Source organism: Sminthopsis crassicaudata, chromosome 2 (assembly GCF_048593235.1).
Source record: "Sminthopsis crassicaudata isolate SCR6 chromosome 2, ASM4859323v1, whole genome shotgun sequence".
Classification (NCBI taxonomy): Eukaryota; Metazoa; Chordata; class Mammalia; order Dasyuromorphia; family Dasyuridae; genus Sminthopsis; species Sminthopsis crassicaudata.
Genome location: NC_133618.1, coordinates 288,234,395 through 288,249,335, shown reverse-complemented (window position 1 = coordinate 288,249,335; position 14,941 = coordinate 288,234,395). Strand labels below are relative to the sequence as shown.

Sequence of the window (14,941 nt, the reverse complement as noted above, 5' to 3'; positions counted from 1 at the left end):
CTTTTTGATGCTTTTCCTCCCCAGCCTCCTTTGTTGAAGCATCATCTATATCATCTTTCTAATTGTGAACATATCCCAAGAAGTTTTAGTGGGTTCACATCTCTCTTCATTCTCTTACTTAGCAATCTTGTAAAATCTCTTAAGTTTAATTATCATCTCTTTGAAAATGATTTACAGATTTATATATCCAATCTATGCTTTCTCACCTGAACTCCAATCTTTTTTGTTACCAATTATATTATGGATATTTAAAAATGGATGGCTCATATTAATTTCAAATTCAACAAGAGAACTTATTATCATTTATAATAAACCTGTCCCTATTCCAAACTTTCCTATTTTTATTAAGAACCACTATCCTTCCAGTTTCTCAGGATTGCATGCTTGACATTATTATTATTATCATTATTTTTGATAAGGCAATTGGGGTTAAGTGACTTGCTAGGGTCACACAGCTAGGAAGTGTTAAATGTCTGAGGCCAGATTTGAACTCGGATCCTCCTGAATTCAAGGCTGGTGCTCTATCCACTGTGCTACCTAGCTGTCCCTTGACATTATTTTTAACTAATCCTCCCACATTTCACATTTACAGGTAGTAGTTAAATTATATGATTTTTACCTCCATGACACCACTTGAAATGTCTTTCTCACTGTCTATGTAACTATCATCTTGATTCAGTCCATCTTCTCTGGCCCAAAGTATTGTGATAGATTTCCTGCCACAAATCTTTTTCTTTTCCAAGTCTTCTTCCACTGAATGGTCAAAGTACTTTTCCTCAAATAAAAGTCTGGCCATGTCACTTCCTTCTTCAATATATTCCGGTGTTCTATTGTATCATATAGAATATATAATCTCCTCTATTTAGTATGTCACACAAATGTCACAACTTCTTTTTCCATCCTCATTTTATGAGGATTGTATATTGTCTATGTATACATATGTGTTTTATATATATATATATATATATATATATATATATATATATATATATATATACATACATATGATATATATATATAAATAATAGTATGTGATAATAATATGTTCATATGTATGGAGAGAAAGATGGATACAGAAAGATCTCCTATCATAACTCCTTCCCTCTAATCTATAGCTATCCAAACTGGTTTTGATATTCCTTACTCAGGCTCTGCATTTCCTACATCTGGGAGATAACATCTTTGAACTTTTATGGGAGGCAGTCAATCTTCCCCTCCACTTTGTATATTCACTTCTTTAAAGACTTAGTTTAAGCTGCATTATCTTCATGAAGACTTTTCTGATTCTCCATAATGTTAGTACTCTCTAAACTTTATATTTATTCTGTACATCCTTACACATGCGCATATTGTCCCTTCCAATATAAGTTCCTTAAACACAGGTCCTGTTCTAATTTTTGTCTTTTTATTTCCAGAGCCAAGCACAACGCTAGGCACAATGTGCCTAGGCACATTATAGACATTTAATAAATAGTCACTGATAGAAAGTTATAATCTTTAGAGAATGAAAAATGAGAAAATCAAATGAGAATGGTACAAAGCTAATTGGGAGTGGGAGGTTAAAAGGTATTAGGGTACTCAAAAAAAGGTATGTAAAATAGAGTTGAATCAGTGAAGTGAAGTAGATGAGTGGAGGACTTAGAAATATGTTATGAAAAAAGGTTACAAAGCAAGTTGAACCAAAAAGTTGCTTATGGGAAAGATTGCCATAGTTGCTCAGGGTAGTACTAATTTCTTGATTACTCATAGTACATTGCAGCATGTATAAAGTATTCTTTAGAAATACAAGTAGGTAGGAAAGGCCTAAAGCTTTTACTCCAGTTCTTTCCCAGACTACCTACAGTTCTATTTGTTATAGTTATTGATGTGCTACAAAAAGAAATATTCACAGATTCTCTTTCCATGTAATGATGCTTCGCCTTTTTTTTGCAATCAGATATTGCTCCAGTGGAAGAATGGTTTGTATCTATTACACTTCAAGAGGGATTAGATACTTACACTACTGAAGGAACAATACTGGATCTTATCAGAGGTAAATGCTGTAAGACAAAAGAAATATTTACATCCTCACTAGGGAGTAACAATATTGTTTATCTTTACTTAAATATGGTATGTGAAAAATGAGATGCTGTCCTCTGAATACAAAATAAACTTGTAGGTTCATAGAATATGAAAGCTGGAAAGAAGCTCAGGGGTCATCTGGACCAGCAAGTAAGCATAGAAAATTCTATGAGGGTAGTACCTGCAAAGAAGTGGTTCCCACATTTTTTTTTTACTGTAAGAGCGTCTTTTTTTATTAAAAAAAAGAATAAGAAAAAAAGAAAAGTAGAAAATAAATACAAAACAAAATAAAATAAAGTAAAAAAGAGAACATTGCATGTGCCCAGCAGAACAGTAGGGAGGATTCAAAATATATAACAAATTACCAGTTCAAGAAAGTTTATAGATTAATAGAAGAAATTATATTTATGAATTTCTTTTTTACTTCCTTGTAAATTGTTTTTTTTCCTCTACTGCACATTTTTCATACTCTATTCTTTTCCCCTCCTTTTTACACTCCTCAATCCTTCCCCATGTATATATCTTTCTTATGCCTGCCGACTCTTTGCTTTAATTCTGCCCCTTAGCTTGCTTTGCGATTATTTCTGCAACTCATGGATCCTTCCCTTGTCTTATTCCCTCACTTTTTGCATCCCCATCCAGCCATTCCTCCCTCCTTATTTCTTTATATATTTTTGAGGGTGTATCCTTCCTGGTGTATATGTAGTGTTGCCTATTTAACCCATTCCAGATGTGAATAGGTTTTCAGAACTACGAGCTCTCCTCCCTCCTCTTATGCATCTGTGTGTATTCTTCCTCTGTAGTTCATTTGTATAACATAATAACTGTTTTTACCTTAACTCTGTCCCAATCTTTTTTTTGAGCTGCCCTATTGTTTATGTCGATCTTAAACATGTGATATAATTTACCATGTTAAAAAAAAAAAGATAAACAAGTTGTCCATGTTGAGTTCCTTGAAACTTATCTTTGATTATTGACTCTTATATGTTAAATTTTCTTAGAAGTTTGGGTTTGGTTAATGGAAAATCCTGAAAATCTGCAAACTTGTTGAATGTCCATTTTTTTCTCATTCAATATTATAGATAATTTTGCTGGATACATTTTTTTTGGCCACAGGCCCAGTTCTTTTGATTGTAATTAGATATGATTCCAGGACTTGTGGTCTTTCATTGTGGTTGCTGATAAGTCTTATATAATTCTAATTGTAGCTATAGTGTATTTGAATTGTTTTTTCCTTGTTTTTTGCAAAATTTTCTCATTGATCTGGGGTTCACATTTTATTTTAATGGAGTCATATCCACACATATAAAGAATATAAGAACTAAGCGAAATATCCATTTCTATATGGTTTTTACTAGAATATGGGGCCCCAGCAGTGGCTTTAATAGTTGGAGGTCCACATGTAATGAGGAGTAGTTAGATGGTGAGGTGAATAGAATGAATAGAAGTAGGAAGGCTCATCTTCTTGAATTCAGATCTGTTCTTAGACACTTATCATCTGTGTAACTCTGGGAAAGTCACATAATCCTGTGTGCCTCAGCTTCCTCATCTGTAATATGACCTGAAAGGAAATGGTAATCCTCCCATTCCCCACTCACTGAGTAATTTTGCAAAGAAAAACCCAAATTGGGTTACAAAGAGTTGGCCATGACTTAATCAACTGAATAACAGCCAAGGTAAACATAGATAAAGAATACTTTGTATGGTAGCTAGATATTAGTTACACATTATAAGACATATCCAAAGGGGACCTGTGAGAAAGAAGGTATATTCTTGCTTGTCCAGATTCTCCTTCTTGGATCTTGGCTAACCTTTGTCTCAAGGGCTCAATTGTATTAGATCTAGGACTCACTTGATTTTTACTTGATTCTTATATTAACAATCTCTCTCTGTATTATCCACTCTGCTGGGTATGGAAGCTTGTACTGGCCTGAGTACCATGTCCTTAATGCACCTACTCTGTGTTTGTGACTTTCACACTGATTCATTATCTTTCCTCATCCCCTCTCCCTATGTCTCATGTTGAAGTGAGGATTTTTCTCAATCTCCACAAAGATCCCAGTCTTTTCCTCAAATCACTCAACAAAGATTAGCAAGTACTATATATTTTTTTTCATATAAAAGGAAATAAAATGATGGCAATAGAAGGCCAGAAAGAAAAGAAGAAAAGAATAATTTGTTTGGATATGAAACAGTGCTCTCATTGCTTATAGCAGTGCCAATTTCTTTTGCTTTTAATATTTTCCCCCTGTGAGAAAGAAGAAAACAGAAAAACCACGGGAATAAAGCAATTAATGCAATTATTTCCTTCCTTCTGAGGAAAGGGGAAAAGAAGGAAAATGTATCAGAGGAGGATGTATCATTTGGTTCTGTTCCCCTACCATCACTCCCAGTTAAAAGCAACAGCAGCAGCAGCTGCTTATAAGCTTCAGAAGGAAAGAGTGAAGAGCATTCAGAGATCCAGCACAAGGCTTGACCCTATCCTACTCATATGAGTCTCAAAACGGAGAATGAATCTTTGTCTTGATAGCTCCTTTCTCACAAATCTCTATAAAACAGTTCCACAAATCTGAATTTAAAATAGCATGTAACCAATAGATAAATTCTTGGATCATGTCTACTTAAGTGTTTCATTTCTATACTAATGCAGACAATACATATAAGTATCATGTTAGTCTGCTCAGAGTCTCCCAATATTAGCAGTGAATCTCAGCTATTCTCTAATTAAAAAACAACAATCTTATATTCAATTATTCTAGAACTTTCAGTGCAAACAAGAAAATCATTCTCAATGGCAAAAAGATATATTTCAAAATGAATAGCATTTGCACTGAGAGGAGCTACAATTTTTGTGGAGTACTAAAACAAATAAATGTAGTCCTGTTGAATCCTGGTAAACTACTGAAATTTGTATTTCCCTCATTTTCATCTATGGATAGTGTCATTCCTTTTTTTTTTTTCCTTAAATCAACTCCAGGGATGTTTAGTCCTGTTTGAAGAAGGTTAAAGAGCGTTGGCATTTAATCAAGTTTCAGAGAACTGGCCCAATGCCCATTAAATAAGAAGAGTGATAGCCAATATTTAGGAGGAAAGTGAACCTTAGGCAAAGCAATGAAATGCAGGAAATAGGCTTTTGGTGCCTTCTGCTTCCCATTATCTTGACCTTCCATCTTCTCAGTGGTACCAATTCTCCCAATCTTTGACCTAGGTACCTAGTGTGCTTGTTTTAGCTCTGTTATTTCTTCTATCAAAATTCCCTTTCAGAAAAATAAATTCCAACAAACTCACTTTTCACAATAATATATAAATGATGATTGTCATTTTAAATACTGCCATTCATAAGGGTGAATTTGCATTTAAAGAAAGGACAAAACAATTAAATGATCTCTGATTGTGAAATTTCAGAAGTCATCAGGTGGAAGAAGTTTTCAAATGGAACTAGGGAAACATTCCAACCTGTAGAATCCTAGGTCCTGAATTCATACCAAATGACAGTTGCTTATCTACCTAGCACCTTGTATGTAAGAAATTTAGCACCAGGAACGAAAACAAAATTGTCTGGAATGTAGGTATGTACTTTTAATTGGTACTAAGGAAAAAAAAACAAGTTTAACAGAAAAGAGCAAAAAGACTTTGACAAAATTATTGCAGCACTATTTTTTATTGGCAATTAAGAGATACAGAAAAATATATGCTATAGTAGTCCCTATCTTCAATGAATAGCCTATTTGGGCAATCAGGCATATTCATTTAAAATTAAATATGCAAGGCAAAATAAGATTAGTGATCAAAATATTATCCAGAGCAAGGCTATCAAAGAAAAAATTTGTAGCACTCTATATTGTTTATACATTTTTGCTTTTCTACAAAAATGTATTAATCCAATTACACATTTGATAAATGAAATATAAGATTAATTTTTTCAAAGTAACTTTAAATTTTATTTTGATTAATCAAAATTAGTAGACAATCAGTATTTTCCACCAACTTGGAGTATTAAAACTTTAACAGGCTTCACAATTTTTTGTTTAGGTGCTGCCTTTGTAGGAGTCAGCAGCAGATGCAGCAGTCTTCTTAGTTGCTTGCTTGGCCTATTTTATGCTTCTTTGGCAAACCCTGGTGGTATGTTCTTATTAGTCCTTTTGAACTTCAGATTTCTGGTTCCTCTTGGCCATTAGATCAGCAAGAGAAGCCCCAGTGATGGCTCTCTGGGATTTAACAGCCCAGCGAGTTCTTTTCTTTTGAATCTCTTCCAATTGTCCCTTTTTGTGCTTTCTTCTTTACAGGACAGTCCAATTGATCTGTTGAGGGTATCTCTTTGAAAAGAATGCAGACTCGCATTTTGCATTCAAAAGTTGGTAAATCTTCCCTACCAGGTGGGCATAGAGTCTCCCAAGCCCAGGGCAGATCTTGTACCTACTGAAACTGCACAGCTGGACCTTCATGACTGCAAGCAGCAATCATTTCCAGTCAAGGCTTTCTTCAGGATAGTCAAATGGTTCACATTGGGGTTAGAATGAAATGAGATGCTTTGTAGATAATTTGACATTTAAATCCTTCCTTTGGAAGGGGTATTTGTGAAAAGGATATTTCATAAAGATACAACATTGAGTCCAACTTTCCTTTGTCTAGTTGCCATGATGACAGATCTGGTAGCAAAGGGATGCCAAGGCTAAGAAATGCACAACTCCTCATGCCTAAGGGTTTTATATTGCCAGTCAGTCAGTGTGTTATATTAGTAGCAAGAGCTTTACTTCCCTGAACAATTGTCTTGCCAGTTTTCTTGATTTTTAAAGAAGAAAGATGGTTATTATTCATATCTCACTCACATTTACATAGTGCTTCAAGTTTCACAAAATATTTTCATCATAAGGGGCAGCTAGGTAGTACAATGAGTAGAGCATTGGTACTGGAGTCAGGAAAATCTGCATTCAAATCTGGCTTCAGACACTTGACATTTGCTAACTATGAAATATTGGGCAAGTCACTTAACTATGGTTACCTCAAAAAATAAATACACTGGAGAAAAGACTGAAAGATAGGGCACATACTAAGTTACCTACAATTAAATACTTAAATAAGAAAAAATTTTATCATAAAAACCCTGTCAGTAGGTAGTACAAGTATTATTATGCCCTTATTTTATAAATAGGTATGATGATCATTGAAATGTTGATACTTAGCCACAGTAAAATTGCTAGAGTACTAAGACAGAAACTCTGACTCTGAGGCCAGTGATCATTCCAATATTATATAGCTTCTCCACCAAAGAGCTGTATATGAGCTGATATGGGACACTATAAGCATCCCAATGAAATGTCCATACTTGTTTAGTGTTTGGTTTGAAGTTGAGAGAAGGAAGAGGTCACTGCGTTGGGATGAGACTTGATTTGTGTCTTTAGGTAGGATTTACATAGGTGAAAAGTAGGAGAGAAGACATTTTAAGCAGGGGAAGTGTGTAAAAGATATGGAGATGGAAAAGTACATAGCAAATCCAAAAGGCAGTAACCAACTAGCCTAACTGAAGAAGGGAGTATTTGGAAGTTAAGAACTTTGAAAAGTAGGTTAGAAAACTTAGATTATTAAATAGGAATATAGATTTAAGTTATTATGACTTTAAGTGTTTTCTTAAAAGTACAACTATTACAGCTATTTTCATATCATTCCTCTACTGAAGAACTTGCAGTGACTCCTTATTAAATAAATTATTCTGCTGTTCAAAAAAATCTATCACAACTCAATTCCATCCTGTCCATTTATTTTTATGTTTTGTATATGTGTATGTATATATCTATGTATACATATACTTTATTTAAAAGTATAAACTTGCTTTCCATATGAAAACATGCAGCAAAAAACTTCTGGCCCTCAGACCATCATTAGCTAAACTCTGATCTAAGGCAACTCTTTCTGAAAAAGACTCCTACTTTAAAATATCTGGTGAGAGGAAATTTCCATAGAATCTAAAGCAGAACTGGAATTTGCTGCTAGCTCTTCCTATATTTGAAGACAGTTATATCAGTGAACTAAGGTATCTTCTACAGACTTATCATGACTATTTCCTTTAATCATTCTTATTATTACACAGGCCTGAAGTCCTTCACCAAAGTGGTCACCTTCTGGATACTCCAGATTCCCTTTTAATCATTATATTATTATTATTTGGTAATTTTGATAAACCTTCTTCAAAATTGCATTTGTGGAACAAAACAGGTAGAAGTTATCTCAAGGTTAGAGATTGCTTATAAGGTTGGGTGAGATCTGACCATGACTGAGGACAAATTTAATTCAACTTTCAGAGATTGAATTTAAAAATGAGTACTTTAGGAAAAGGGGAGAACTCTGAATCTCCTCATATCATTGGTTATTAAAATAATTTCTCTTCTAGCATGATGTCCCCTTCTTCCCCTGAGTTCTTAAAGGCAGGTATCAGAAGATTTAATTTTCATAATTTCATAAATTTTAACACTTATATTTGTTTATTCCAGAGCCTATTCTTCAGTGGGTTATTGGAAAACCCATGAAAAATACTGACATGAAAAAGTTAGTTAAATCTGTGATGCGTATCAAACTTACAAAATGTCCATGTGCTAATGATGTAGCATTAATTGGTCTCACAACTGGTGGCAGTACTTCTGGTAAGTTTACAGTTTTAAATTTTGAATCTTTTTATAATGTTAGTAAACACATAGGAATTAAACTGAAAAATGAATGAAAAAAGTGTTAATTAAAAACATGTGTGTGAGACACTGTTAAGTACTAGGAATACAAATACAAAAAATCACAATAATCTCTGCCCTCGAGCACCTTTTAAAAATTATATATTTTTTTCAAGTATAAAACATTTATTTTTTCTTCCTCCTACCTCTATCCACCCCCCTAGAGAGAGGATAGTGAAACAAATAAATTGATTATGCCCAAAATCGTGTGTTTCATTCTGAATTTTAGTTTATCACCTTTCTGTCAGGAGGTGGGTAGCATTTTTTTTTTTATCAACAATCTCTGGAAAACATGACTGATTATTACACTGAAAAAAAAAACAACAGAATTCTTTCAAAATTATGTTTACAAATTTAATGTTTATAGCATACATATTTTTGGTGGCTCTTACTTTACTCTGTATTAAGGATTCAGGTAGGAAAAAACATATTTAGGAGAGTAATGATCAGGAATCATAGGAGAATAATTGACATTTTATTTTTAGGAATGGCAACATTGATTTAATGACTGTTGTCAGAGCAAGAGGTAGACAATGGGAGAAAGGAAGAGTGTGGGTATTTGTTAGGTGACACATCAAAAAGATAGCTGAAATTCATTACAAAGATTCTGGTCTAGCTATTTGTGGTGAACTTGAAGCAAAAAAGTAGAGAATTAAGTCAGAGTCAGAGGGTAGAAGAGTGGCGAGAGCAGCATGGCAAGGAGGTAGCCAGAGTACCATATTCCTGTTTTGATAAAACTGTATCATGGAAGACTTTCATAGAAGCTACTTTTCACAATTGGTGCTATTCAACACACATGAATATAACAGTTAAAAGAGGATTGTCTAGAAATTATGAATCTACATTTTATTTGTAGCTTTTAAAAGAAGTATATGATACATTTAACAGAGTACTAACATTGCCTTCCTTGTCACTGGTCCCTTCTAAAATTCTTTCTGTTTTTTTATGAAAGTTTTCATTAATACTTTTTCCCTCCATCATTCCTTCTGTTCTTCCCTTTCTTCCTTTTCTTTATCTTTCCCTCCTTCTCTGTCTCTTTCACTCCTTTCCTTCCTTCTACTTTATTAATTATATTCTAGAATATCCAGAAGAAAACAAGGGAAAAAAAGAGAAAAGAAACTGAATTAAATGACATGGGGTGTTTGTTCCCAGGAAAGAGGAGTAGCAGGGGATGTTTGACATTTACTATGGCAGACAAAGACTATGAATTACTGGGATCAGGAGAATAAGATTTACTTGTCATAGATATCATTGAATACTTTGATGTTTGAGGGACAGGATTAGGTATAATTTTCCCTCTCTAAGTAGGGTAGTTGGTGGGGAGGAATGAAGACATGGAATTTTGGTCTAAGGTTAGGATCACCTGAGACATAATTGGACTTAATTCAGAATTCTATCAGAGCAATAATTAAATTCCAAATGGCTCAAGATGAGAAAATATTCTATGTGAAGCATGTACTTGCTCTTGTGTCAATGTTGGTGTCAGAGGACTTGTTTTTTCTGTCATTCAGTTTGCTGTCTGAAGTCGTAGTTTACAATAGCACAGAGTCTAGTTTTAGTATCAATGTTTCTGGCCAATTATCTGTCTCTCTGTCTCCTTACAGACAGATTGTATTTCAAATCTTTAGGGTTTTGAGATTTATTACCATTGGTTTTGTTATTGCCCCTGAATCCCCCCCACTTTTTTTTTCTTTAACAAATCTATTTGGATCATAGACCATACCTCACCACCTAGATGAGTTAATCCATTGTTCTGGTACTTACTTCTGGGACTATTTAATTCTCTAGTGAGTGAGTTCAAACTTGTCCAAAGCACTACATTTAGTTGGTCCCAGTCCATGCTTTTCATATTCATGCATCCTGGACATCTTTTCCTGAAGCCATGCTTATCATCTCCCTCCCCTTTCTATCTCTTGCTCTGAAGCAGAAATTAAGTCAATATTATCACTAAAAACTTAAGATAAATGATTTCAGAAGAGTTGGAAAATAGTGCATATAGCAAGTTCAACTCATCAGAAACAATGAAAAAATACTTTCAATTTATATAAAAGGAAACAAAACTATCAATATGGGAGTTCTAGTTTACTTGGTTTTGTTTGCAGACCATTCACTAATTAGAGCAAAAATAAAATTAACACCAAATTAGAAGAAATTATAAAGGTGAAGTATTCCTATAATTAACTGAACCCACCTTCACTCTGATCTATTTAAACAAACTATATGCAAACAATAAAAATAAAAAAGTAGGGGTGGAGAATGAGAAAAGATAAACACACTGATCATGATCATTTTTTTCTTGCAAAAATTTAACTAATAATGATCAGTTACTGAAATGAAGAGCCTAAAAAACTCAGAAACTCCTTAATAAACAGATACTTGATCTCTTTCTCAAGCATACAGATTTGATAGTTAAAGGAAATGCTGTTGAAAGTTGTAAACTCAATTGTAAAACACTCTGTAGTCAGATTGTGTATGGTAATTAGCAAATTTATTTTACAATCCAGGGAGAAGCAGTGGAAATGAAAAGAAGCATAAAAACAAACAAACAAAAAACCTGGTGAAACAACTCAACAGAATCATTTTATAATAACTGACAGGTCAACAAATAGTAGAAAAATAGACCAAATTTTTCATTTTATACATTATAGTTGCTATACTGAGAGAGGGACTGCATTATTTGAATATTAGTACTTTTGAGATTGCTATGCTAAATGAAGAATTTGAAATGAAATCTTAGAAGATAACTGAAAAGGCAGTTGGACTAAGCTAAGTATATATTGAAGAAGTTTGTGTTGGAGGGAAGAAAATACTAAAAGAATTATGGTTCATTTTATGCAATATTTCATCAAGTGAAAAAAGAAGGAAGAGAACAGTTAAAAAATCATGGATGTATTATTCCCTAACCCCCAAACAATCAATAGAATATAAACAACTACTGTGCTAGTTTTTTTTTTTTTCATTTTTACCAAAAAAAAGCATGTGAAAGATCTTTTTCATTTTTATAAAAATCTTTATGTGAATGTATCAAAAGTACCTTTGATAAAAAATCTGAGAAGAGAACAGGCTGGATTTTTCTTTTCTTTTTTTTTTGTGTGAATATTTAATAATTTTATTTTCCCAGTTACGCATAAAACAATTTTTTACATTTGTTTTTTAAATCTTTTGAGTTCCAGATTCTCTGTCTTCCTTCCCATCTTTACTTTTTTTTTTTTTTTTCTTTTGCTGAGGCAATTGGGGTTAAGTGACTTGCCCAGGGTCACACAGTTAGGACATATTAAGTATCCAAGACCAGATTTTAACTCAGGTCCTCTTGACTTCAGGGCTGGTGCTCTATCCATTGCTCTACCTAGCTAACCCCAACTCTTGCTCTTTTAAGAAGGCACATGTACCATGTGATATTATGCAAAACATTTCCATAAAAGTCATGTTGTGAAAGAAAACATCTCCTCCCCCCTCAAAAACAACAACAACAACCCTCAAGAAAAGTAAAGTTGAAAAAAAAAAAGGAGTATGCTTCAATCTGTATTGAGATGCAATCAGTTCCTTTTCTGGGTATAGATAGCACTTTTCATCTAAGTCTTTCAGAGTTGTTTGGATCATTGTATTATTGAGAATAGCAAAGTTATTCACAGCTGATCACTTCACAACATTGCTATTATTTTGGACATAGTAAATTTCACTTTGCTTAGATTCATGGAAGACTTTCCAGGTTTTTTGGAGAGAATCCTGCTCATTATTTCTTACAGAAAAATAGTATTCCTTCATAATCATATACTACAATTTATCCAGCAATTCCCCCCTTGATGGACATCCCCTCATTTTCTAATTCTTTGCCCTGTGAAGAGAGATGCTATAAATATTTTTGTACATATAGGTCCTTTTTCATGTATGATAGTGGTATTCTTAAGTCAAAGAATAGGCATGATTTTATAACCCTTTGGGCATAGTTCATATTTTTTGATCATCAGTTGGAAAATGGCTCCTATTTTTTTGTTTTATAAGTTTGACTCAGTTTCCTATATGTTTAAGAAATGATACCTTTGTCAGAGAATCCCTCTTCAAAATTATTTCCCCAATTGCTATTGCTAACTGTATTCCCCATTTATTCTATTCACTTTCCTTTGACCCTGGTCTTCCTTAAGTGTTTTGCTCTTGATCATCTCCTCCTTCAATATGCCCTCTCTTTATCACTCTGCTCCCTCACAGAATAGATTTTTCACATGCTCCTCTGAAGAATCTGTAAAGACCACCTCTTTTACAATAAATAATTGAAAGATCCCACATATGTATATCTATAATATATTTATATATTTAACTTATCTTTCATAAATAATGATACTAAGTGTATGAGTGTCATACATCCTGTAGTCTTGCAAAACAATTTTTTTTATATCTGCATCTATGTTTAGGTATTGGTAGTTTTGATATTTTCTTTATAAGAGGTGTTCAGATATTATTATTAGATGATTATTTTCATGGTTTGGTTACCTTTTAGATGTCATTATATAATTTCTTTCCAATAGTTAATGTTTAGCCTGAAAATAAGTAGAATTTCTGCATTGCAATGGTTTTTTTATTTGAACTACTTCATTCTGAGACATTTTCTCATCTCATTAAAAATGGATTGGTCATACCTTTATAGGCTCCTTGATTGTGAGTATATCACTGTAAGAAAATGCTTTATAAGGAAAAACATACTATAGCAATGTAAGCTTCTTTTTCACTAAATGTTAACTAAACCCAAAATCCAATCAAGTATTCTTTCAGAGCACTTGTAATATATCTGACCAATTAAAATAATGTATTTTTCTGGTTTGTGAAGAATGTGATAAAGATAAAGAGCATTATGTGGTAGCCCCATGAAAGTTTTGCCTACTGGCCAGGATTTGCTTATACTCTTTTTAGAATGATCTGATCTTGGGCATTTATATTTATTTTTCTTGTGATGGTTGTTGCTGTTATTTATTTGATTAGTTATGTCCAAATCTTTGTGACTCCATTTGGGATTTTCTTGGCAAAGATACTGGAGTGGTTTGAAATTTTCTTCTCTGGATCATTTTACAGATGAGGAAACTGAGACAAACAGGTCTAAATGACCTGCTCAGGGTCATAACTAGTAAGTATCCGAGACTGGATTTGAATTAAGGTTCTCAACTTCTGGGCCAGCACTTCTGTCTTTTCTGCCACTAGTTGCCCCAATTGTGTTTATCCTCATTTAATACTTTATTTTATAATTTTATTTTTTAGGAATTTACATAGGTTTGACTCATTCTGGATTTTGGGAGGACAGTGACACTGTTTGGTTTGATGTAAAAAATGGTATTTGCCCTTACAATGATGAAGGTAAATTTTCTTGACCAAAGATTTCAGGGGTAGCACTTCTATTCCCACCTCTTGATCAGGCAAGTGCTTTTCTGAGACTCAGTTTTCTTCATTTGTAAAATGACAAGTTTGAGTTATTTAATTTCTAAGTTTCAAGCTAACTCTTGAGTCACTCAGTGGTCCTCAAACTTTTAAAATAGAGGGCCAGTTCACTGTCCCTCAGACTGTTGGAGGGCCGGACTATAGTAAAAACAAAAGCTCACATTCTGTCTCCGCCCCTCAGCCCATTTGCCATAACCTGGCTGGCGGCATAAACGTCCTCAGCGGGCAGCATCTGGCCTGCGGGCCGTAGTTTGAGAACCCCTGCATAGAATTCCAAGGGTTTATGAAGTCTCAGCATACTTGAGTAAATTATTGCTCTGTATGATCACAAAGGAAGAAACAGGGAATAAAATGCAAGGGACTTTGTAGCTCCCTGAAGCTCATTGATAAATCAGTCAAATTAGGTTAGGAAGTAAGAGTTTTTGATTCCCAGAATTGCATTGTACCAATATAACTAAATCACATTTATCCAAGTATTATCTCTCTTTATCTATATCATGAAAAGAAATCAAAGCTAGCTATGAAAGTGAATTCCATTAACCCTGATCTCTGTGGATATGATTTCAAATCATAATGAACTCTTGTTATTTTTCTTTCTTTAGAATGCATGAGAGCTACTATTGTGGAAATTGTCTTAACAAATTATCACTTAGTGCTCCTTACTTCGGTGGGCCTTTATATAAGTTCAGATCTTCGTTATCCAAATGGTACTTTATTGGTATGTATTTCATCTCTGT

The 14,941-nt window shown here is 33.7% G+C and overlaps 1 protein-coding gene and 1 pseudogene across 1 annotated transcript in view; one reads left to right on the top strand and one right to left on the bottom strand.

Moving 5' to 3' along the window:
* The window catches only part of LOC141553467 (cation channel sperm-associated auxiliary subunit beta-like), a 218,308-nt gene that overhangs the window by 59,307 nt on the left and 144,060 nt on the right, over window positions 1-14,941 (top strand). The window contains exons 6-9 of the mRNA XM_074285114.1: window positions 1,937-2,032; window positions 8,550-8,699; window positions 14,028-14,123; window positions 14,807-14,922. Of these exons, the coding sequence (XP_074141215.1) occupies window positions 1,937-2,032; window positions 8,550-8,699; window positions 14,028-14,123; window positions 14,807-14,922 (458 nt within the window). The remainder of the gene's footprint in view (window positions 1-1,936; window positions 2,033-8,549; window positions 8,700-14,027; window positions 14,124-14,806; window positions 14,923-14,941) is intronic.
* Window positions 6,032-6,506, bottom strand: LOC141555577 (large ribosomal subunit protein eL24-like; annotated as a pseudogene).